We start from the raw sequence: 26148 nt of genomic DNA on the forward strand, positions 1-26148 counted from the left end.
TACAGTCTGGCTTCCTGCCGTATCACAGCTCTGAAACTGTTCTGCTCCGGATTGTAAATGATCTTCTGCTTAATGCTGATGCTGCTGCTCCCTCTGTCCTTGTCCTTCTGGACCTAACTGCTGCTTTTGACACCACAGATCATAGCATTCTTCTTGACCGCTTTCAGAAGTATGCTGAAATATCTGGAACCTGTCTCTCCTGGCTGTCCTCTTACCTATCTGGACGCATACAGTCTGTTTTCTATGATGGAAACAGTGCTGACGCAACCCCAGTCATTTGCGGTGTCCCTCAAGGGTCTGTTCTTGGGCCTCTTCTCTTCAATATCTACATGCTTCCCTTGGGTCACCTCATCTGCCAACATAGCCTCATGTTTCACTCCTATGCAGATTACACCCAGCTCTACCTAAAACTAGACCCTGGATGTCCCTCTGCCATGGTCCGGCTCTCAGCTTGCATTCAAGACATCGAGGCCTGGATGTCTGCCAATTTTCTTAAGCTCAACACTAACAGATCTGAACAACTTCTAGTAGGATCGAAAACTCAACTCAAGAATCTCAATATTGCTGCCTTGAACCTCGGAAACTGTCTGCTGCTGCCTTCCCCCACTGTACGAAGCCTTGGTGTACTTCTGGATAGTAACCTCTTCTTTGATGCCCAAATCTCCTCTGCAGTCAAATCCTCCTTCTACCACCTCCGAAACATCTCAAAGGTCCCTTCCTATCTTTCCCTCCCGGATGCAGAGATACTCTGTCATGCATCCATCTCCTCTCGACTCGACTACTCTCTCTATGGTGGTCTTCTGTCACGCGCCATAATCGATTAAAGCTGGTTCAAAATGCCGCTGCTAGGACCCTTACCAGATGTAAAAAATATGATCATATTACCCCGTCTTGCCCAGCTGCACTGGCTACCTGTAAAGTTCAGGATTACTTTCAAAATTCTCCTGCTTGCCTACAAGACCCTTCATCACACAGGTCCAGAGTATCTCTCCAACCTGCTGACCCGCTATGTCCCTGCATGCAAGCTGAGGTCCTCTGACTCTGGCTTGCTTGTCATACCCAAGCAAAAGAGCACCACACTCGAGGAGCGCTCTTTTAGCTTCATGGCCCGACTCTCTGGAACTCTCTCCCAGCTTCAGCGCGTGTAGCTCCCACAGTCCCTCGCTTCAAATCAACTCTCAAGACCCACTTGTTCTCTTTTGCTTTCAATGCTCTTTAGCCTATATCTGTTATTAGCTGCTGTCTAAATTGCTATCTAAATAGCTTCACTCCATCTTATTCATATGATTATATATGACACACACATCCACAATGTTTAGAATTCACATCCTAGCCTTGTATTTAATGTATTTTGCCTGTATTTAATGTATTTGCATTGATTTTTAATGTTTGTATTTAATGTTCTATGCCCTGTATTTCACTGTATTTAATGTATTATGCATTGTTCCTCACTATCTTGTAAAGCGCTTTTTGATGGTGGTCCACTATGAAAGGCGCTATATAAAATAAATATTGATTGACTTAATCAGCTGAACCAATTGAGCCAGGAATAATGCACATTTCCATTCAGAAACATCTTAAAGAATCTTTAGACATTCATATTCTGCAAGAATTCAAACTCAGACACTGTAACTGCAGCCTGTTAGATCGAAAAGTGGACCCTTTCTTTAATCCTGTGGGTTGTGTAAGCCTTTCTTTATACACTGTAATATTGATAGCTATCCATTCAGCAACCCCAAGAAGGGTTGAGAATGATTTATATATTCTACCATGTAGACACTGAACCTGCAGTAAGCAAGAAACTGACCATGCTGGCATAATAAAATACATTGCAGAGTGCTGACAGATACAAATAGGCACTAATATTAGGATTAAGGGTTTTTGGTGAGAGAAAGGCTGTAAGGAGCCAGCATGGACAGTAACCACGTTATGTCCACATGCTTTGGGTAAAGAGGATGCAGTAGGCTGTGACTTTCTCAAGAGCTGTAGAATTTAAAGAAGTTGCGAGATGATTGCATTTTTAAACCCCAACACGTGGGATGTTTCTCACAGAGGAGTACCATAAGATACATACCCTCCAACATTACCGATGACCTACATCGACAGCATGTAGAATCTATTAACAAATTCCCATGGTCAGCGTATTAGCAAGCGTGTAGCTTTGACAACCAGATGGTATTTGTAACTCTGTGTAACAAATGATAATACAAAACGAGCCTTCACTAGCCCAACCAACCAACCAAATGACAAAACTCATAGGTAGGATGTATAAGTAGGCCACCATTTCTTAGATTCTGGTAACCACAATTGCATGGGAGATGAAACCTCCATTATGACTTCATCACCAGGATGTTACACCCTGTTTCAGTTCACAACAGCGGGGGAGGATTGCTGATGATGAAGTAGTGGGGGAATATCCTGTTTGGTCTCCAAGAAACAGAGAGGCAACTGTATACAGACCGTTTAATGGGTTTCTCTCTGTTCTGATTCACTGGGCTTCACCCAAAGGTTGGAACCTTTTATGAGTTTATTACAGCTGAAACCTAAGCACTTAAAGAAGATTATAGTAATAGACTGAAGACCTGAAGACTCCTATCAACTTGCAATGCAATTTAGCATTACACACCCATTAGAGAACCCTGTAATACTATAGCACTTCCAGGTGATCAGGTGACAGGGAAATATAAAAAATGCACCAATAACATGAGGTGTCAGTTTACACCCACACAAATATACATCAGACAACACTCAAAGTACAATCAATACAATACCTTGCATATACTGTAGATAGGGTTGCCACCTGGCCCCATAATTCCGGAACACTTTGGGACAGGACAGGGTTTTTAAGTTGCCCTTAAACTGAAGGAAATAAACATGTGAATTGAGCACTAAACACTAGCTTAATTTATACTGATTCTTAATTATCCTAATCATTGTGATTAATACAAATCTTACAAAATAAAAATAAAAAAACGCATCTTGAATAAACATGTGTAGGTTCATTCATGATACTTTTTTATTTTGTTAAATTTAGTAATTCATTTCCCAATATTTAAAAGATGCTATTTATATCCTGTTAATTAGTACTATATAGCCCTAATTTACACTGACTCTCCCAATTAAATAATAACACTGATTAGGTGTTCATGCTGTCTGGTGTCAGGAATAGTGAACAGCTGGTCAGTATTAATGAGTGGGAGAAGGCGATATACTATTAGAAACTATAAAGAAACTTTAGAATATATATTTTTAAAACTATTAATAAAATAAATACATATTGATGATGGTACTTTTTTATTTATTTAATTGGTTAAAAGCTAATGCTGCCTTGAAAATAATTAATCAACAGAATAAATTTAGCAGAGGTTTAGCACTCAATTCACGTGTTGATTTCCTTCAGTTTAAAGGCAACTTCAAAATCCTGTTCTGTCTCGCAGTGTTCCGGAATTATGGGGCCAGGTGGCAACCCTAACTGTAGACCACAATAAATATGCTTAAACTACAGTTGTTGGTATCTGTACTTTATCAAAAAAAAATATGTCCATTACTACAGCAACTACATAACCCTTGTTTTAGTGTTTAACTACAGGGGGAAAATAATCCCACTTTTGTCTTGTTTAACTTGCTATTTGTATTACCCATTGTGGCAGGGCAGGGCCCTGCCGGTAAATAGTGCATTGTTTTGGTTTGTGTTGGTGGTGGTGGTTGGCAGGGATGGGGTTAATTCCTATCCCTGCCAAAAACATGTGAGAATGTGGCTGGAGCCTGACCCCAATATTGTTTTAAGTTTTTATTTGGCTCTGTGAGCAGTGTTTTTTTTGTTAAAGTATTTAATTTATTTTTGTTGATAAAAACAACACAAGAACATGCCTTTCACCCGAGTTCCTGCCTGTGAGTTGTTTCTGTCAGCTATCTGGTCTAGGGACGTCAAAACTCGACCACCCTGTTACACCCATCTTTCTTGACATTATACCAGAGCCCGGTGGGGTGTGTGTGCTCAATCTAGCTCAGCACTTTAGCTAGCCAAGAAAGAATCTCCTGGGGTTTACCTTGATTGCCACATCAGGAGGGTCAAGATTGAATTTTCCAGTTTTTAGGGAGCTGACAAGTAATTTCAGTAGGAATTAATTGTATTTTTGTTTGGTAAAGTGGAATACTATTTTGAATGATAGGTATACATTGAGGACAGTATAGCTTCTTGTAGTAGCAGTTAAAAATGTTTTTTTTATTGTGTTACAACCTGACTGATGTGTTGGTGTTTATAAGGGAGGGTAGCAAAACTTTGTCAGCACAGCATGACAGAAACTAGTGATTTATGCCACAAACTTGCAGTCTCTCCATGCACCTGGGTTGGCCATAGTGGTATACTGTTGTGCTAAACAAGACAAGCTCCACCAGCAGAACATGCTTTATCTCCATTACTAGACTCGGTCAACTAATGTCAAGAGTCCATTGGAGAAGTAAACTAACAACTAGACATTGTGAACAAAAACAAAGCATTCCCTGTGGCAGTGTGTAGGGGAATAGCACCTCTGATATCACAATGTGACAGAGAAACAGTTCATTTTTATTGGACAATGCACAGCAAACACATGTTTTATACATGTTTAAAAAAGCAGATATAACAAACATGATAAATAATCTTATTTAATATTTAATTTAAATAGAGGATTAATATAACTGGGGCTTTGGGGCAACATGAAATAAGACTGGGTTTAATTGGTACTTCCTACTGTAGTAAAATAGTCAAGCAATGCATAATGCAGTGTAACTAGATAGAATAATAAGGCTATAAGACCACATGCTAATCACTATTTATTCAAACCCACAGTGCCACAGTTCATTAGTATTGTACTAATATGACTTTGTGACATGTTCACTAAGTGGGCAAAGCTGTGGTTAGGAGGGAGAAATGTGATGGGCATGTAGTGTAACTCTGTATCTGTAAAATTATGAAAAATCCCCAAATATCTGAGGCATGTTAAAATATTTCTAACCAATAATGATTTTTTTCATGATCCCTTTGTATTTATATGATTTAGTGGGGTCAATTGCAAAAAACAAAAGAAGTCTACTAGCCGGGGATGATCACGTGGTTAGTCCTTCAGGTCTAGACTAAATTAGTACGCTAGTTAGTTCCAATTGCAATAAACCTCTCCCTTCCAGATAGTCCCCAGCTGCGTATTAAAATGTTTCCAATTGCAACAAACTCCAGCGAACACAGCTGCCCCCTAGATGTTGCTGATATAGCAGACTAAATTAAACCATCAAACGCTTTAGACTAAGTTGGAGAGTTATTATTATTATTATTTGCTTATTTAGCAGACGCCTTTATCCAAGGCGACTTACAGAGAATAGGGTGTGTGAACTATGCATCAGCAGCTGCAGAGTCACTTACAATTACGTCTCACCCGAATGACGGAGCACAAGGAGGTTAAGTGACTTGCTCAGGGTCACACAATGTGTCAGTGGCTGAGGTGGGATTTGAACCGGGGACCTCCTGGTTACAAGCCCTTTTCTTTAACCACTGGACCATACTATACATTTGTTAACAATCCCGTTATTAAAATGAAATAAATATATCAAATTGAGAATATTTTAACATTAATCAGGGTTTTTAATTTAATAAGATATTACATGAAATTAAACCTGAGAAGCATGCGTTTAATTAGTGTCTCCAAAATGAAATCAAGGAGGTGAATGGTTGCCATAACCTACGTGTTAATTAGATAATAAACCTCTCTCCTTTAAAAGAGCTCATCGCTCCTGCTTATGGTGTTGCAGATATGGATTACAATGTTAATGTTCTGTATGTGCGAGGAGTACGCTCTGGTAGAATGATAGCTAGTATCGCTGTTTAAAATATTCTTTTGTTGACTATAGACTGCACACACATCCGTATCCGTTTTCACAGGCATCACAAGGAGCCAAGATTCTTCAGCAGGTGAAAGTACACCTCAATCAGTTGCCAGGTGGTGTGTGACCATAATCTAAGAATTTGAAATGTGGTTGCACGGTGGCCAAGAAGTACACACGATGCACAGATTTTCGAGGCCAGCCAATTAAAACAACAATTTGGTGCAGGAATATATCATGGTATCCTCCTGAGTGGCAAAGGCTATCCGTCCACAAGATTTCTTCTCACACGAGTTCCAAACCCCACAATACCTGGGAACTGAAATATAACCGATACCATAAGGCAAGAACCCACATCAAGAGATTATTTGGCATATTAAAACAGCGCTTTGCTTGTCTTTCCTTTGGTTTGCATACCACGCCCAGCAGAGCAAGTCAGATAATTGTCATCTACTTGGCTGTCATTCTCCATGACCTAGCAATTGACTGGGATGACCCCCCATGCCTTATCCTGGAAAATACCCTGCAATATTAGATAACTTTGACACCATGATTACTGGACCACCACCAGAAGAACGCGAAGGACATACATTTCGAAGGGGTTTAATAAATGACTACTTCTCATAGTGACAGGTGAGTACATTGTTATAAACTCAATTAATAATATCTCAACAAAACTCCTGCAAAATAAAAACTGTACCAAATAAAAGAATCACCCCTGTCTGTAAAGTTCTCTGTATTGTATTGCTGGTGACTGCTAATCATCAGAGTTCATCTCGTTTTGCGTCCAAAGGTGCTCTAATTTAGCCTGAAAATATTTTTCTTTAGACATGCAAGCTCTCTGCTTTAATTTTATCAATTGTATTTTTTCGTTGTGTAGTTCTCGGTCTGGTGCTTCCTGGTTTTGTAGTAATCTTACTTTTAATTTGTGTTCTCTTTCTGATAATTCTAATATGTTTTGTTCCAATACAGGAAGCTCTTGCTGGCATACAGCACGACCCATGCGCCTTGGCTCCTGACCTCCAACTTGCCTACAGCCTAAACCTGACCTAGCCCTTTCCCCCTCCATCTCCCGGTCTTCAGATCCCAAGCCTAATGGTCCCTCTGCATCTGACAATTGGGCTGCCTGCTCAGAAGAAGAGTCACTGTCAACATGCGATCGGTTTGTAATCTGGTCACTATTTGATTGTGTCGATACTGCACTGTTTTGTGTAATATGGGCATGTATAGGTGTCTGGCTTTCAGTAATGGCATTATCTGCATCACAAGTGCAAAATATCTTCCTAAAAGGTACATTTGTTGGTTCTGAAGATCTGTTTTGTGATACAGATGAGACTGTCTCAGTAGATGAATGGCAGACGGATGGAAGGTCTTCTACGACAGAACAGCGCTCCCCAGCCCCCCCCCCCCCTCCATTCCTTAACTTCCTGCAGCAAAGAATGGAATAACTCAAGACAATTTGTAGATTCATGCATCAGTAGTTCCTGTAATAAAACATCTTGTTTATAGTTGACATTGTCCTCATGCTATTTTTATAGGATGTATCATGCATTAAATGGGGACTACGAGAATATACGGGAAAGTATATTGGGCACCATGGATTTTATCATACAATATAACTGGGGCAAAGGATGGTTAGATGATCCACTCAGTTGCTGCTGTTGTTGCTTGACAATAGCACTTCTGGTCTCCAATTTCAGCCTTTTCCAGAGTTTTTAAAGCTGCCGCTGTTCCCGGTCACCTTTCAGGAAACGCAACATTACATTTTGTTGCAATTTCACGCCAAGCATTTGAGCGCTGTAAGACCGAAGTGGTATGTGTTCTACCATCTTCCACTGTTTTAATGTCATTTTTTACACATTCAACGAAATAATATTTTTGTTCAGTTGAGTAATTTTGTGCACAACCTCCAGCCATGGTTTCTTTTGTAGTTGATTAAACCTAATTTTTACACCTTTCATCTGTTTTGATGTCTTATTTTGTATTTTTCTTTGCATTTCAACATCATTATGTTTGTTAATGTAATTATTGGGAATGCAGGCTACGGTTTGCATATTACTTTATTCAAATTAATTTCAGTGATTATTATTATTGGAAAGTAAGAGCCAAAATAGTTTATTGGAATGGTACTTTGTATTCATATTACTTTTAGTCCATATATTGTTTAAAATATTACTGTGTATTAACTAATTAAATGATTTAAAAAAAAGTTTCATCACATACAGATTTAGAAATGTAACAAGTGGGTTTGTCAGCGCTCTCTATGCTTTAGATCTGGAGAAAGTCTTGTTCCTCAGATGCGGACTAAACCTGAGGATCAGCTGATCCCCAACTCTGAAGTTAGTTGCAATTGGAACTAATTTAATGTGCAGCTGGGAATGATCCTCAAGAAGATACCGTACTAGCTGTCCTGAAGTTAGTACACTTGGTGCGGACTAACTCTGAATGTTCGTTGCAATTGACCCTCTGTGTTTAATGAACTGTTTTGATCTCAGCTGTTAATGATTTATTTTTAAGTTTAGTGAACTCAGAGATCTACATGCTAAATGTTTAAATCATTATGATGATTGTTAACACCTCGATGACATCAATTATGTATCTCATTTACAGATCCAATTACCATTACTAGAATTAAAATTGTAAAGCTAATAGTCATCATCAAGCCAGGTTATCCATTGAAGGAAAGCCAAGAAGAAAGGAGGCCTACTGGCAACAGATACATATGTTAATTGAAATGAACCCCTGACAATCAACTAACAATCACAATGCTCTCACAAATTATTTTAATGCAAAATATCTCCATTTATGAGTATGTGAACAGAATACCTTGGTAAACTGTTCTGGCCACATTTTGCAGGGGCATGTGATCCTATTAACTTCTAACTGGAATTAAAACAAATGTAAATAGTCAATTAATGCTTCCATGGAAACTGTTTTTTCTTTGTAATCTTCCAAGCAACAACAACAACATTCACTAACAAAAGTGTCAAGGATCAATTTGTTTTGCCCTTTGCCATTTCCTGTGTCTTTTATGCAGCTCTGTAGAGCCTTTCTGTAGAATCAATGTTTGAAAGGTAAAATAACTTTCTCAGTTTATGGACAAAAAAAAAAAAAATTCCTTTTGTTATCGCCAATGTACTGCTGAGGTAGATTTCAGCCTGACCTGTTACTGCACAGTGCTGCCCTACAACAAAAAGACAGTAATTGCTACCATATTGCTACCTTCAGACACTCAAGTTCCCACACCCCACTGCATCTATGTGTGGCAGGCAGCACATACATTTTCAGATTAACTCTTTTCAAGCTAATATCCTTTTTTTTTTTTTAATTCAGTGGTCGCCAATTATTTTGATTGTTTTCTCCCCAATTTAGTAATTTCCAATTATTTTTAGGCTCAGTCCACCACTACCACCCCTGCGCTGACTCGGGAGGGGCAAAGACGAACACACACTGTCCTCCGAAGCATGTGCCGTCAGCCGCCCGCTTCTTTACACACTGCAGACTCACCATGCAGCCACCCAGAGCTACAGCGTCGGAGGACAATGCAGCTCTGGGCAGCTTACAGGCAAGCCCGCAGACGCCCGGCCAGACCACAGGGGTCGGTGGTGTGCGGTGAGCCGAGGACACCTGGCTAACCTAGCCCTCCCTCCATCCAGACTCGGGCGTCTCAAGTAGTTGAGTCATCGGTAGACAGCCCAATCAAAAGGCCAGTGTCCAGACACATGCAGTAGTGATATAGTTCACTGAATATGGAGGAAGGGATACCATTCTAACTATCTAACTATCTCCATTCCCCTACCAACCCCGCCATTCTAACAACCAACATATCTTTAATCAGTATGGTATCCCACAGTTCCGGTCGGACATATCATACTGGTAGGCACATGGTAATTTCTTTCTCCTCTAGGAATCCTGCTAGCATATCAAAATTGCTGAAATTGGCTCTTTAATGACCTGGAATTGAAAGCCATAAATTACAGGGATGCAGACTACTTTACTGCAATATACTACGTTCAGGTAGATGTACAAATGGGTGACCACCTGCCATTTGTATTCCAGGCCACTGAAACAAAAAGTCAGGTTCCTTCAGCAGGTACTGTAGGTGCATAGGAACATCAGGATCCTGTGTTTGTTTTTAATAGTGGGCCTGCTTGCAACCCAAGTAAATACAAAGTAGGAATGTAATAGTTTAACTGCTATGAATTTGAATTTCTGCTGATTTGGCCACCAGATCCCCTGTCAAATGCTGTGAATGTGCTTCTTGTTGTGTCCTTATCTGTATTACATTATTATTTGTTTATTTAGCAGACGTCTTTATCCAAGGCAACTTACAGAGACTAGGGTGTATGAACTATGCATCAGCTGCAGAGTCACTTACAACTACATCTCACCCAAAAGACGGAACACAAGGTGGTTAAGTGACTTGCTCAGGGTCACACAATGAGTCAGTGGCTGAGGTGGGATTTGAACTGGGGACCTCCTGGTTACAAGCCCTTTTCTTTAACCACTGGACCACACAGCCTCCTAATATAACAGCATTTGGGCCTAAACTGAACATAACCAAAAGTGGTTCTAGAAGTAACCTTTATTAGCTAGCTACACCAGAGACACTTGCAACAAAGGGTTCTGGATGAAACTGAGAGTTTGTACCCAGAGTGTGTAATGTGCAACAGACCATGGAGTAAATATCTTCTACTTGGCTGTTACTGTGGACCTGACACCTCATTCTCTTATCTTAAGATCACAGAGCTACCAAAGACCTGTAATACTACTGCATTTATAGTATCCAGATTTCAGTTGCAGCAATCAGCATATAATACATTAGAGCTGTCAGCAAGTGCTAACAGATTTTCTTTATGGATTTACAACAAAATACATCTCAGCACTAATGATTTCTGAAGTGTCATTTACTGCATTATTTCCATCTTTCACCTTTTATCACGCTGACCTAATCTGTAAATGTATAGCTCAAACAAAACCTCACTGTAAATAGAGGCAACATGATATTGTTCCGGTACTGCACAATAACAGCAGATTTATATATTGTATATAATATGCTGCTGAATTCACAATGCTGACGAAGGCATTAGTTGAAACTAGGACTGTCAAGTGATTAAAAAAATGAATCGCGATTAATCTTGAGACTAATCACATATTTAATTGATAAAATTACTGCAACCATCTCATTTAAGTTTGTTTTATTACTGATACTATTATTATTATTATTATTATTATTATTATTATTATTATTATTATTATTATTATTATTATTATTATCCAAAAAACAACTGCATAAAAACATTGTTTTCCTATTTCTGGATTCTGTATCCTATTTGTTGGTGCCTCTTTATAGTTTTATATTTATTTACAATCCAGCATTTGTTGTTAAATTGTTTGAACCAACTGCTAAATCACAATGGAGTCACTTTATTACTCACATTACTGCATTTACAATTATCAGTTTCCTTTACAGTTCCCTTTACTCATAAACTGATGTTTTTCTTTGCTGTTTAAATAATAATAATAATAATAATAATAATAATAATAATAATAATAATAATAATAATAATAATACTTTTTAATTATGTTGTATTAATAACTTGAAATTGCCTAAATAAAACAAAACAGTCACTGAGTAATGGTTATATCCTCTGTAATTGTAAATAATATTGTTTAAACTAAATGTGGTTATTGAAATATAACAAAGCTACAATGTTAACGGCTATCGACTTTGCAACAGCACTGGTTATATTATCGTGCTTAGCTTGATTCATGAGTTTGCAGCGATCCTGAATTTCTAAAGGAGTACTCTGTCGAAACTGACGGGTTTCATTTGTTGTATTGTTGTTGTCTGTAGCAGAAGAACTACTAGAAAGTGTATTTTACGAAGTGAAAGCATGTTTAGCACACAGGTGGTACAGCAGACTAGATGCACGTATCTGATACTGGAACTCACTTTGACAGTAGTTACAAGTAACACTCTTTCTATCCAATAAACCGCCAGAAAGTGCAAGTCCTTCAGTTTGAGTGCTTTGCTACATAATGCGGTTCCGTGACTAATTTTATATTCAAACGATGACTACACTCATTCAATCCTGGCATGCACTCAGGTGTATTAAAATGGTGCCACAGTAGATTAACTATGGTAAGATAACAAGACAGAGGGGTGCGATTAACGTTAAAAAAATGTATCGCCCCAAAAATGTACGCATTACTCACAGAAGTTAACTGTGATTAATTGACAGCTCTAGTTGAAACATTTGTATTCCTGACTTGTTCCTTATTGTTCTACAGCTGTATGGATGATTGAGTGTTTGAAGTTATGGGTGCACATAATATCAATATAACAAGGAGGAAGTCTCTTGCTATAATTTTTTTTAAATAAACACAGCACTAGTGCTTCTAAAACTTTGCTTGAAATGTAGTTTGTTCGTTCGCTGCACCGATTTTTTTTCTGCACACACTTCCCTTGTTAACAGAGGGGCGGGGAAGTGTGTGTAGAAAAATAAATAAATCATGCTTAGTAATACCTGTCTTTCCGTCACGGCTGCTGTGAGGCAGCGACATGCGATGTAACAAAAGAATCATACCGAACGCATCATCGCCTGTTTAATACAGAATATTCTTCTCATTAGTGAAATTTGACTGCTATTGTAGGTACTGTTTTATTTTAAATGCATACGTATATATTTACATATTAGTGAATAAAAATGTTTTTGGTATATTAATGCTGACAGTCTATACATTACCGGGACATGAAAACATGTCATTTAATCTCAACCTGACAAGTACTATGTTGCCAAAAGAAAAATAATATAGTCATGTATAATAATTTACACGTGTGTGTGTTTACAGTTTTTAACATTTAAACTATAAAGAAGGGGCAACAATATTAATTAAAACAACAGATTTTTATGCTGCTTTTTTGAATAATAATAATAATAATAATAATAATAATAATAATAATAATAATAATAATAATAATAATAATAATAATAATAATAATACAACGCCAGTACAATACAAATTTCACTTATATAGCGCTGTTCATACAAGCATCCCAGGGCGCTTTACAAAAGAAATATAAAAAAGCCTGTGTCTAATATATAATCCAGGTACAAATAAACAGACACAAACAAATACGTTTTCAAACAGGATTTAAAAGATTCAGTTGTGCTGGTATTCCTGATATGAATCGGGAGTTCCAAAGACTAGGGGCACTATAACTAAATGCCCTGGCTCTTTCAAACGAATTTTAGGAACATACATGGGTTTTTACTGTAGCAACTTCCCTTGAACAACATTTAAAGACAACCACACTAGGATCATGTGTGCCAATTTTTGGTTCAATCGGACTAGTGGTTTCAGAGACAAAGGTTTTTGTAAGCCAGTTTTGTATGTTGATGATGTCATCCAACGTGGCCGTCATGTTTTTTATTGTAGCAACTTCCCTTGATCAAATCTTAAAGACAACCACACTAGGGTCATGTGTGCCAATTTTTGGTTCTTGGGCTAGCGGTTTGGGAGAAGAAAATCTTTGTAGTTTGTGATTATGACGTCTGTACCATGTGATTATGACATAATGCAGCATGGTCACCATACAGCACAACCTATCAGCTTCTTACGAACACCAGTTAATCTTGAACTATCCCTCAACAAGTTTACCAACTTTCAGCACTCTGCAATAAGTGGTTTTCGAAAGATGAATTTTTACAATTAGGCAAAATGTTGTTTTTCAATTCAATATGGCGGCCAAACCATGTGACCTACGACATATGTTCAATTAACATTTACCAACTTCCCATATTCATCTACCATCCTACTGAATTGCATCAGTTTTCGAGCAACTTTTGGCGGGAAAAAGAAGAAGAAGAAGAAGAAGAAGAAGAAGAAGAAGAAGAAGAAGAAGAAGCTGCTGCTTCCCAGCCCTATGGGCCTGGAACCTAATAATAGCACTAGTAATAAAACAAATGAATGAGATGGATGCAATAATTGTATCAATTAAATATGCAATTAAAACCAAGATTAACTAAGATTAACATTTTTAATTGTCTGGTAGGGTAATTAGATCTATGTTGTTTCATACAGTGCTATTTATATTTTTATAGCTGTTTGAAGCTAATTTCAAATGAAAAGATCTTTAAATACTTAAACGTCAGAAATTATAACAAATAATAGCCCTAAATGATAAACCAAGTGTACCCCTCACCCACATTGTTATTGGACCTAATCTAGCTGGTGCTTTGGGATAATGTTGTTTTACAAGACACTGAACTGTGCTTCCTGTATCTTGAAAGACAGGATATCCTTACTCTGATAGAGAAGGTTTTCCTGTCTTTCCAATCAGTGAAAATGGGAAATTTCTGATTTTGAGAGTCACAGTAGAACTACTACTGAGTTAGAATAATGGGTGGAGAAACTACCATGAATCCATGCACGTTGTATAAGACCAAACTTTAACTATCTGAATGTCGTTCAACTTAAGTTTCTGTACACAGTATTTATTTTTGCTTTAGTGGAATTAGAAACGTCACCCTTACTTGTACTGTACATAAGGCAACACATGTGAGGCAGAGCAAGCAGTACTGAAAAAACAGACTTCTCACTGACAGCAAACAAACAGGTACCTGAGATGAAGTGAATCCCAAACACAAGCAGATATTATAAGGTGGCCCACATAGGGCTGCTAGTTACAGAACACAATTTTAGAATGGTGTTGAATAAAAATCAGTAACCTGTAATATACATTTTTGCCATTTTTTTATTTCATGGAAAAATATAAACTAAACATGTATTGAAGTGACATCCCCACCCATACCTGTAAATAAAAAATGATAGCTTTCAGTAGCATGAACAAAGTATATCAATATGACCTACATCCAACGTATGCACATGTAAAGTTAGTTAGACATATAGACAGTTGGACAGGTGCCTCCATGCACTGATTAATAGCTTTTGCTAAAGTATGTCCAGAACTCCAGACCAAGTTTCATCACAGCTGAATAACTGCTTCTCTACTGTTGATGGATGTAAATAAGTTAACAGTGAGAGGGACACACCTACTGTACAGAATGTCCTTCGCAAGTTTCATCACAATGGGATAAGTGGTTATTTAGATACATGTACAGATGTGAAATATATAAACAGTCAGACAGACAGATTCCAATCAATCTCCACATACCTCCAGATTATGATACACTGAATTTGTGCTTTAAGAAGGTCCTTGGCAGGCTTCATCACAAATGGGAAAACAGGTTATCTAGATAGCCTCTACTATATTGCCCAAAGGGGATATACGTCACCAGTGTAGGATTTTTAATCACTGTATTGCTATCATCTCAAAATGAAACGATGATATTTACCTCTGAATGCCACCTTGGCGATCTTGTCCCCCTTTGCCCTGAGATCTGTCACCGATTTGAGTTGGACAATCAGAGCCATGGTGAGCTGGAGATGTAGGTCCAACACTTCAGAAAGACGAGGTGCAATAATGCGTAGCCTCTCGGTTTCACAGAGACTGTGCCATTACACGGAGCATTTGAGAGCAGCTTTTAGCACCGAACGAAATTTCCACTCCCATCCTGTTTTATTTTTTTTTGCTGACAGAGAACACTTAAATTATTTAACAGCTTTCATTGTATCCCACTGGATGCTGCGCTGTTTGGTTTCACGTGTTCTGTTCCGTTTCTCTACACTACAGTAGCGTCAGTACGGAGTGGAATGAGCAGGAGTAACTAATTTGTGCCGCAGAAGGCGCCAGCTGCTGCACAGAAGATAACCAGTCAAAAGTGTTTAGTGTTGATGCGTGGATTTGCTGAATGTTGATATTGTGCCAGTACAATAAATGGTTAATATTTTTAAATCCTTGGCACCTGTAGTTTTAGGGGGTGTTATATCCATGCTATATGCGCTCTACCTTTTCTTTTTTTTTTTTTTTGTGGTACCAGCAGAGTTCTTCAGGTGTTCCAGTACATAATAAAAGTTTACAGCGACCACTTTTAGCAAAAGACAGATGGCCCTTGGCTTAACACATGCATAAAACAAAATAATAATAATAATAATAATAATAATAATAATAATAATAATAATAATAATAATAATAATAATAATAATAAGTTACACATCTGTAATTCAAATAATTGCTTTTTTTTTTTTTTTAGCATTATACATAACTATTATTAGTAGTCGACTCGTAGTGGTAGTCGTAGTAAAGAGTTGTGGTAAAATAGTTGTACCGGTAGTGGTAATAGTAGTACAGCTATGACCAAAAGTTTTGCATCACCCTATAGAATTAACTAATTTTGCTTCATAAAGTCGAATGAAACCTGCTAAATAGTGTTAGGCCTATGTTGAATTATTGAATTACATACCACTTCGTAGTTTTCCAAATACTTAACAAAAAACTGACAAAAAATAATTTTGAAATCTACCATGAAATACTGTGCTGCTATTATGGCAACAGGTGTTGTGCCCAACAGTGTAACCAGAAGAGTGTCTCTCTTGTAGTCAGAACACATGCGCAGTCAGGTGAATTCATTTGCGCATGCCTGAAATATTTTTTCTTCCATCTTGGTTAAAAACTGTCACGTTACCTTTTGAATTAGTACATGAAAATGGAAGAACTGGTTTTAAAAAATATTTACATTTTTTAACTGAGGGTAAATACCTTAATAATTGTTGCAAATATCAACAAAGATGTTTAAGAATATATGCCGTTCTCTTTGGAAGGTAGCAAAGTACAGTTTTGAAAACTTTGTTACAGAACCCATCAGATTAGTCTGCAGATAGTCTTCAGTTTTTCTTTACACACCAGATTAGTCGGCCGTTTTTCTTCTAACAGTTTGACACCTTAATAAAAAGTTATGCGTATCATGTTTCATACATAGAGAATTGGTAATACTTTAGATTCCATATAATCTGCTCATAAACGTACATGTAATTATAGTGTCTGATGGGCTATAGGAGCAAAGTTCATAACTGAATTACACAATAAATAAACTAAAAGTAATTTAAAATTACACCAGTGTACAAAAATAAAAAATCCTAAAAAACAAGGTTAAAAAAAAAGTTTAAAAAAAACAAAAAAAAAAAACAACGTTTGATCATAATTGATACTGAATTGACATCGTCGACTGGGAAGCCCTTTTAATTAAGATGAAGGTTGGCTGTGTCCACACAAACTATCTAATGCAGTTCTGCAAATTTGCTCTATTATTAATTAAGATCATTGAAATGACATGAACATTAAGTTATTAGACTAACTGAATGCAAGATTGTCACTGTATATAAAGCAATGGAAGGGGGTTTAAATGTTGTTTTTATCCCAGAAAGCCAAATATCACATGACAGAAACTGCAGGAACACATTCAACAAATACATAACATTCCCAGGTGCTGCATTTTTTAAAAAAGATTATAATATTTTTAGTGGAATTTCAGAGACTATACTTCATTTTCAATTCTATTAAAAAAAAGGTTAGAAAAACAATATCTGTGTAGGGCCAAAGTGTTACATCGTCAGAATGTGGTATTCCTATGGACTATTTCACTACAGTATTTCATGTGGTTTACATAATATGAAATAGCGTCCGCAGCGGACGGTATTTCACATGACACTGGCACCAGAATAATTATGCTTTGCCAGTAATAACTGCTAAAAAGGGTTAGGCATAGGCTATGGTTGGGGATAGGTTTGCGGTAATAGAATTAAATTGTAATTGGGATATGTTATTTACACAATTTATATTTATATAGGGATCATTTATTCTGTGCACATCAGTGGTGTAATGAATGTGTAGCGTGCACGGGGGAAGGCAGCAGTAGTGCTGGTAGGTGACGTAATCACAAACAGAGACATAAGCTTTTGTACAGCGGTATCGGCGCTATGCTTCAGTGCGAGAGGACCCGGGTTCGCGCCCCCGCCCTCCGCCTGTGTGTGGATTTCCTCGCCCTGTGTGATGCGCCTGCCTGTAATTCTAAGGTAATACACAAGCAAATATGACGGCTCAATTGAAAATAAATAAATAAAATAACAATTTACCAAATCATACGCTAGCTTTTACTATTACCCAGGTGACTGGAACAACCAAAAGGTATTCCCAGACTACAGACAAAAGTGTGCTCGAGATTAAGGTTAAATGCAGATTACAAAATTATAGTACAAAACCTCAATCCCAAATAAACTTTCATGTATGTCAGTCACACAAGAAGCTCATGCCTGCCAAAGCGTTAATCGTAGTTACCTGGCAACTGTTTGTTACGCTTGAGTTTGCTTTACTGTGTTGTTAGTCCACTGTGCGTCTGCAACACTGATAGATAGGGGGGTAGGTCTGCAACACCCATTTAAAAACTGTCAGTAACTAAGGTATATATATTTTCTGACAAGGGCAAGGTATGGCCTCCAGAAGCGCAGGGACTCTCATTACACACAACAATGCAACCTACAGACCACCAGCTCTCATGCCCGGGTAAGCAAACCACAACGAGAAAATGTCTGTGTAATAACAGTGCGTAATAATAATAATTGTATATTTGATCAACAAAGTGAAACTATGCAGCATGCAAACCTACCAGTTTTATTTCACAAGGCTGCGTCTCGCAATTCCTAAAACTAAGTTTAGTCACTAACGCAAAAGTTATTTATTTGTAATTTTTACAGATTAGCCCGAACACGTAATATAAACGATTGAAAAACTCTGTTTATTATTACCAAATAAGATTATCTGATTATTCTTTTGAAGGTGTATGTAAAACACGATGGACTAATATAGTTGGCAATGTCACGAACCTTTTATGTCAGGGATTCTTCATTATTTTGTTAAAAGTTATTATAAAACTGAACCATGCAGTGTGAGAACGAAATAAATAAATAAATAATAATAATAATAAAAACAATATTAGAATATAGTCAGTCTAAAGACACCTACGGAATTCCGATTGTGACCTCACAATAGTAACGTACCGTATGTGATAATATGATTATCGCCTCATTTTAGTACAAAATAATTACTGCAAGTTTACATGTCAGTATACATCTCAATTTTTTCCCCGAGGAAAATTATTGTTTATTTTAAGATTTTGAAGAAAAAACCCTCCTCTCTAGAGACAGTCAAAATGATTTATATATACCAATCCTTATTGAATAACTACAAAAAGGCTTTTAAAAAAGCTGTATTGAAATATAGAACAGATTTTATGAGCACTGTAGCTTTTAGCATCACAGTATTGTGTAACATTATTTTTCTATTAGATACTTTATCAATTGAATTGAAACATGGAATGAAATAAGTCATAACTGCAGTCTCAAGTAGAGATGAGATGACAGGAAGGACCTGTGCTGACTCCCACAATGCTGTCCACCCCTACAGGAAATCTGCTAACTTCATCATTTTACCCAGTAACACACACAGCGATCCTTCTCTACATATGCCATATGGCATATGCTGAGCAAGACACAATACTGCTTTCAACCTGTGATCTTCAAGGTCTTAGTTTGATTTTTTATTGACTAAATGGGATGCTTAAAAAACACTGTAAAAAAAAAAAGAAAAAGAAAAACTCACATCTATCAATTTTATTCTTTCGTTTAATCATCTGCTTCATACATAATTGGTGCTCCAAAGAAATACAGTAAAAAATAAATAAAAAAAGGTTTTCACAATGCAGACTGTAAGGAGAACCCTTGTTCAAAACAAATGTGTACAGCTGTTTAATTCATTAATTTAAATGGTGAGTGCATTTGTACAATGTCATTTGAGAATGGAAAAAATATTTGTTTCGTAATGCGTATGTTCTTTACATGCAAAGTGTAATAGATTGATTTCAAAGACCTTGCGTTTAGTGATCTTATTGATCATATTGAAGTCACACAAGCTTTGGGTTAATTATTTTGTAGTCATAGTAACCCATAATTACCACCTCTGCTCTGACACTTATCAAACGTGCAGTTAACTCTACTGACAGCTTTTGACAACCTAAAAGGCTTTTGTGCTAGTAATCTTACTGTGGCTATATATATATATATATATATATATATATATATATATATATATATATATATATATATATATATATATAAAATAAGGTAGGAACTTTTAAGGGACAGAATGTTAAATGTATTTCCAAAACAATTGTGCTTACCTAAGGAGTTAGATTTCCAAGGTTACTGCTAATTAGGACATTTGAAAGCAGCTGAATGTAAGTGACTTTGCATATAATGCACAGTTCACAGCCTACCTCTGTAAAGTGCTTTGTGATGGTGGTCCACTATGAAAGGCGCTATATAAAGATATTATATTATTATGCTAATTAAGCATAACACAAATCAAAAACACAGACACACAAAACAACAATGTCATTTTCATTGATCCAGTATTTAGAGTATTATTTGACAGAAACATACATGAATGAATTGAAATAAATACATAAACCATATGATTTTGAAAATTAATAAAAGAATATACCATCTGGACCACCTTATTGAATGTCGAGCCTCCTCAGCCCTCTTGCCCTTTTGACTGGCTATGTGTTACAGAGACATGTACAAATTGTGTCGTGTGCTGCCCTTACTCTTGATATTTTTTCAGCAAATGTTAGGCTAATTAGTAATACTGCACTGAGCTACAGTATGAGGAAAATGTGTGCTATCTGATTTGCCTGAAGATATATAAATGTTCCAGATTCCTCTCCGGAATTTGTTTTCAGACAATTACCATCAACCGCTGACAAAGAAGATAATACTTGGTAATGATAATATAATCCGTCTGACGCATAATTGCCTTTGAGAGTTAATTGCTGTACTTTAATTTAAGTATCTAATGTATTATGGATGCAGAAGAGAAAGTTTTTTTTACACTACATGATGTTGAAAATTAAAAAAAAAAAAAAAAGAATTAAACGTTTTTATTGAAAATATGAAACTTATCAATCCCAGGCTTTGCAAATGTATAAAAGGAGATGGCAACATAACATTACATATTTTATTTAATGTAAAATGCTAAGGTGGTACCCTTAATAATAATAATAATAATAATAATAATAATAATAATAATAATAATAATAATAATAATAATAAACACCTGTTTGGTAGTCCAGTTTGTTTACACCCCCAGCAGATAGTTTCCTTTGTAGGGGCAGACACTGTGAACTAAACAGATGCCATCTGTAAGATCGGCATTACTTCAGTAAAGCAAAACTCAAAGTCATATTTTTTGTTGTCAAATTATATATATATATATATATGTCAGATATTTCAAGACTTACATATTAGTTACAGTGGGGTTACCACTGAATTAACGTAATTTTTTTGGTAAATGTCATGACTAATGCTAACTAAGATTTAAAAAAAAAAATAATAATAATAATAAAAAAAATGTCATGAGGTAAAACTTATAAGAAACAAGTTGACAAACAATTCTGGCTAGTGCCTTCATTAGTATAATATTTCTTTGTGACATGTTTTTAAAGTATTGATAAGTTCGTTATTGACTGAACATACTGGGTAACCTTTGTTATTCAATATGTTGCCTAAGGTTTGGAGGCTTGCATCCCAATTAAAAAGAAAAATGACATGCTATACAATATTTATTGAATTATTTCCGTTCTAAAAATGGAAAAGTAACTGATGAATTATATATGCTATCTTGCCCATGGGAAAACTGTATAGCCCTCTGTGCGCACTGAATTGGAATGTGGCTGGCACGTGGAACTGAAGGGGTTGGTCTGAGGTTCATGTCTACATTGTGTGCGTGAACCTCACCTTTATTAGTGTGTGTGGTGTGAACACTCTCTGTCGACAACATAGAGTGAGGCAGTTTATTGTTCTCAACAGTCACTGGTAGGTTGGTTTTATGCAGCCCTGCTCTTAGGGTCTGAGAATTATGCAATGTGTGGAAAAAATGCCTTATTTCTGGTGACTGGGTAGAAAAAAAACGAATAAATGTCAATAGAAAGGTTATACCAAAAGCTACAATTGTACAATTAGGACAATGCCACTTGACATCCACGTGCCACATTGTAACCTGGTTGGAAACAAACAATTGCAAAAGAAAGAAACAAAGGCAGGCTGAAAGGTATTATCAGGCATTTCTATCATCACTTAAAGTATTTCCATCCACTGTGTTAAATCCTGTAGTTGGTATAATACAAGTTTTGTAAGATCTGTCACTGTTAAGATCATTTGAAAAGACCACCAGGAAGCAAAACTGTTACGACATTCAATCTTGCAGAAACCCATTTTTGAACCGATTAAGAACAAAACTATAAAGTCTCCTGCTTTGTTTTCTTCAGATACCGCGGCTATGTGCCAACTGCAAAGTTTACGTATGGTGACACATATGGAAACACCACTCTGAAGAGCTTTCAGGATTTTCGTTCTCACGTATTAAAGACAAGCCAGAGCCCGTACAGCACTGGAGGCCACTACCCAACAATGTACTCTCATGACCCCTCACTGGTGATCGCCAGCAGATCCCGGGACAGAGACAGGATGCTTCTTGCCCCATACGTGTCCAAAAACAATATGGATTCCGACAGGCAGCAGGTGCTTACACAGTTTGAAAAGGTAAAAGGATTAAAAATGTTCTTCCACTTTATTATTACTTAAGAAAAAGAATCATATATTAATCCATGAATCACTAAAAAGTAATCTTGATGATTTGTGAAGTGCAATAAATAGCAGAGTTATAATGTTACCCCCTTGTACATTGCAATTGAACCTCTACTGTCATCCTGTGCATTGGATTTTGAGAGTTGCATTCAGCTCATGTGTACAGTACAGCCAGTCACAAGTAGCTTCCAGGTACTGTACCGATGTTAGGCAGCACCCATCACATATACATTTTACCTGTTTTTCTAATACAAAATCTGTATTTTCAAAACAGATGGCTCAGAAACACATGGTCAGCTACAATGACAAAACTGGAACAGTGCAGCCGGTGAAGTACTTCATTCTGCCCATCGGTGAGGGAGAAGGGTTCCCACAGCGTCAAGATATGTAAGTACTTTCACAGCAAGAGGGCACTTATAATAACACTCTGTCACAGCTTTTTGTCTTTAGTCAAAATGCAATTTGCACTTACCGGTACATTTTTTTGGGGTGGGGAAATATCAACATTAAAAGTTTGACTTACTGTAATTAAATAAAAAGAATGGTGCATATTGCATTTTGGTGTAAAGATCTTGATAAATCTGCCCCATGCCTACATTTTAAGTTTACTAAAAATAACCACCATATGATATAGATTGATATACGCATGCAAGTTAAAAGAAATTACTTTTTTTCTCTTGGTTTTGTCTATTTAGTCCCAACTATTCTATTTGAAAGACAAAGCCCATGTTTATGATGACATACTGTATATATATGTTTATCCTACTGCAAGTGATTTAAGAATTAAACATAAACATAAATTAAACATAAACATAAATACTAAAATTAGTTTAAAATTAGTTTCATAAAATATGTTTAATTCTTAAACACTTTATTATGTAGAAGCAATCAGTTAAAACAACAGTTACAATGTCACCATTGTTTTAATAGTTGAAAACATTTTACTAACTCCTTTTGAACTTTAATAATCTGCTACAGGTATCTTGGTTCTCAATAATTTCTGAAAATAAGAATGAAAAACAAGATCGGGTGGTGAATATCGTCAAAATATCATCAAAAAGAAAAAATGCTGAAAATTGCTGTTGAAAGCCATAGCATGAAAAAAAATCTCTAACATTTATAAAGGGAACTGACAAAACATTAAACAACAAAAAAAACACTTTTAAATTACAATTACTAAAAGAAACTTACATTCTATGACAAACGTTTTGACTAGAAGTCGTTTTATATGACTTCCAATCAAAACATTTGTCATTCAATTTAAAAGTTTAATTTAGTAATTCTAAATTCAGTACTATATTGTGTTTAATAGTTATAGAGTCTTAAAAAAACCAGAAGCTTTCAAGCTTTGTGAAAAGGTCCTGATAATGCATATACAGTGCATTACATTAAAAATAAGCAGACATAACAGGGCATCCCCAAGCTTACAATTAACTTTTACATGCAATTTCCACTTTCATCTTTGTGAAAATGTCAAAATCACATGTTTTTGTGTAACATCATTACTGTATAACATCATGGTATATACCGTACCTGTACCAGTGTTTTATGCAATTTCCATGGTTGTTTATGAAAAAATCCAGAATTCATGTTTTTTTTTTGTATCTCATGTTCTTGTTTTCAAAAATGCCTCACAGCCACAAGTTAAAAAAAAAAGTAAGAAAAAAAAAAAAAAAGTACACAAACAATTGCATCTGAACATCTTAAACTCAAATGATGTTCATACCTGTGATGAAAGTATGATTTTATTTCTACAGAATATTGAACAATTGTTCAGACAAGTGTGACTGCAGCTTGGTCACATTTGCTTCTCTGCTGTGTTTTGTTGGACTGTATATCGAAGCTACTGTCAGGATCCTGTACATGATTCCGGTGGTACAGGTTTTTTTCAATCTAATCGTAATCAATTCTAGTTACACTTCAATCGTCAATACTGAATTGATTCTAAATTTAGTAAATTGTATATCAAAGATGGCCATCATTTTGGGAACAGCAGCATACATATATACTATTTAACTGTATTGAAAATTGTGTGTAATAGTTTCTCTTAAGTGTGACAGCAGCATTATAAAGGGGGAGCACTACAATGTACTGTATGTACATGGGAAAATTTAATTGTTTGGGTATGCCATATAATAATGATGAGTTTTTGAAAATCATGGATGTTATGCCTCTAATATCAGTTTGTTCCTCAATAAAAATTATGTATAACATGGTTCTGTTTTGATAAATTATTGAGTTTGGATTATGGGGGGGGGGGGGGGGGGGTACATTTTGTTGACAATAAATGGCTTTCATATCGCATTGTTGAAATACAGACCATAGTGTTCATTACTGCTCTTCAGTCATTTGGAACACCTCTTTGCTGTTAACTGAAGACTGCTGAGCTGTATAAAAACAGGTTATACTCAGTCTGTTGACTTCAGATAGAGCTGTTCACTGTTTATGTTTCGTTCTCAATCAATAGGAGTACAGGATTTCTCTCCATTGTGATTAAATAGGTTATAACAGTATTTAACGTTTGTCGGTAAACCTCTGCAATTCACAGACATTCCAGTACATCCTACTTTGACATACAATACACTTTGTTTGTGAGATTTGCATTTGGAATGAGGAAGTGCATTGAAATCAGTTAGGGACTCATCAGTCATTTACAGCATCATAGTTAGCTATCATATCACAACTAATACTTTATAACACTGGCAAAATATAGATTATACTTCTGTATTCCATCTAGATGCATATATTAATATTGAAGATTTTCCACCCAGTTGCATATATTAATGTTTATTTTGAAAAGTATTGTTTTTTTTTTTTTGGTAAATGTTTGCAATGCTATAACATATTGTCATTATTATAAAGCATGCTTATACAATGATTTTGCAGTGCACAGTAGATGTTTTTATAGTGCCATCTAGTGCAGTAACATATTAGTTCAAGCATAATTAGAAAGTACAGATACACTTCAAAATACAGGTACATTAACCCTATTTATACAACTAGCTAGTGCGCTCCCAATGTGTTCTGTGGTGCTCAGCCGTTCTGTTATGACACAATAACAGGACAGCAAATAAAGCACAGCTGAGAAGACACTCATAACTGTATTAATGACACCTGCTCTAAAACCACTGCTTACTGATGAAACACTTCATACTGATACCCAAACCCTGCTTTCAAAAAGTGAACTAATTCAGAGGATGACAATCATTCTTTCAACAAACAAACAGAAATAAATAACTTATACAAAGTGTAGTATAAAAAAAAAAAACAAAAAAAAAAAACGTGTAGCATAATACATTCTCTCATTACTACAGGAAGAAGAAAAAAGTATAAAATAGACCCACATAATGTTAAGGTCTGTTTTAAATATGATTTATATAAACGGATTACCCCTATGCATGAAAATGTTTTTTTTTTTTTTTTTGGGATGTGTTATTGTTTTTTGTTTTTTTTTACTCCCCAACACATTGTCTATGCTTTTGCTTTCACCCTTGTTCTTCGCAATGACCTTTTGCAAGTATAAGCCAGGTTAACATTGTTGTTTCTGCTAGCTGCCTGACATCTGTGAAGAAGAATAAGATGGCATCTTTGCCTTTTGGAGTGCACAGATACCAGACCTTCACTTCGGGAGTGAGAACTGCGTTGGATGACAGGACATGCAGGGATGTATTCTTTGAGAGCCGTTAA

The 26148-nt window shown here is 36.2% G+C and overlaps 2 protein-coding genes across 17 annotated transcripts in view; one reads left to right on the plus strand and one right to left on the minus strand.

Annotated features, from left to right (window-relative positions):
• The window catches only part of LOC117411175 (otoferlin), a 138163-nt gene extending 122581 nt beyond the window's left edge, over positions 1–15582 (minus strand). For 14 of the 16 annotated variants that reach the window (XM_059025755.1, XM_059025753.1, XM_059025752.1 and 11 more), the window contains exon 1: positions 15219–15582. In XM_059025755.1, the coding sequence (XP_058881738.1) occupies positions 15219–15297 (79 nt within the window). In that variant the 5' untranslated portion in view covers positions 15298–15582. The remainder of the gene's footprint in view (positions 1–15218) is intronic. The other 2 variants (XM_034018423.3, XM_034018422.3) reach the window with 1 other exon arrangement.
• Positions 15583–18163: 2581 nt separating this feature from the next.
• cimip2c (ciliary microtubule inner protein 2C) lies at positions 18164–24670 on the plus strand. Its single transcript, XM_034017455.3, has 4 exons — positions 18164–18322; positions 22143–22416; positions 22736–22848; positions 23440–24670. Exons 1-4 carry the CDS (start codon positions 18249–18251, stop codon positions 23456–23458), a joined length of 480 nt encoding a protein of 159 aa, XP_033873346.1. The 5' UTR covers positions 18164–18248; the 3' UTR covers positions 23459–24670.
• The last annotated feature ends 1478 nt before the right edge of the window (positions 24671–26148 follow it).

This window comes from Acipenser ruthenus, chromosome 6, assembly GCF_902713425.1.
Source record: "Acipenser ruthenus chromosome 6, fAciRut3.2 maternal haplotype, whole genome shotgun sequence".
NCBI classification, from domain to species: Eukaryota; Metazoa; Chordata; class Actinopteri; order Acipenseriformes; family Acipenseridae; genus Acipenser; species Acipenser ruthenus.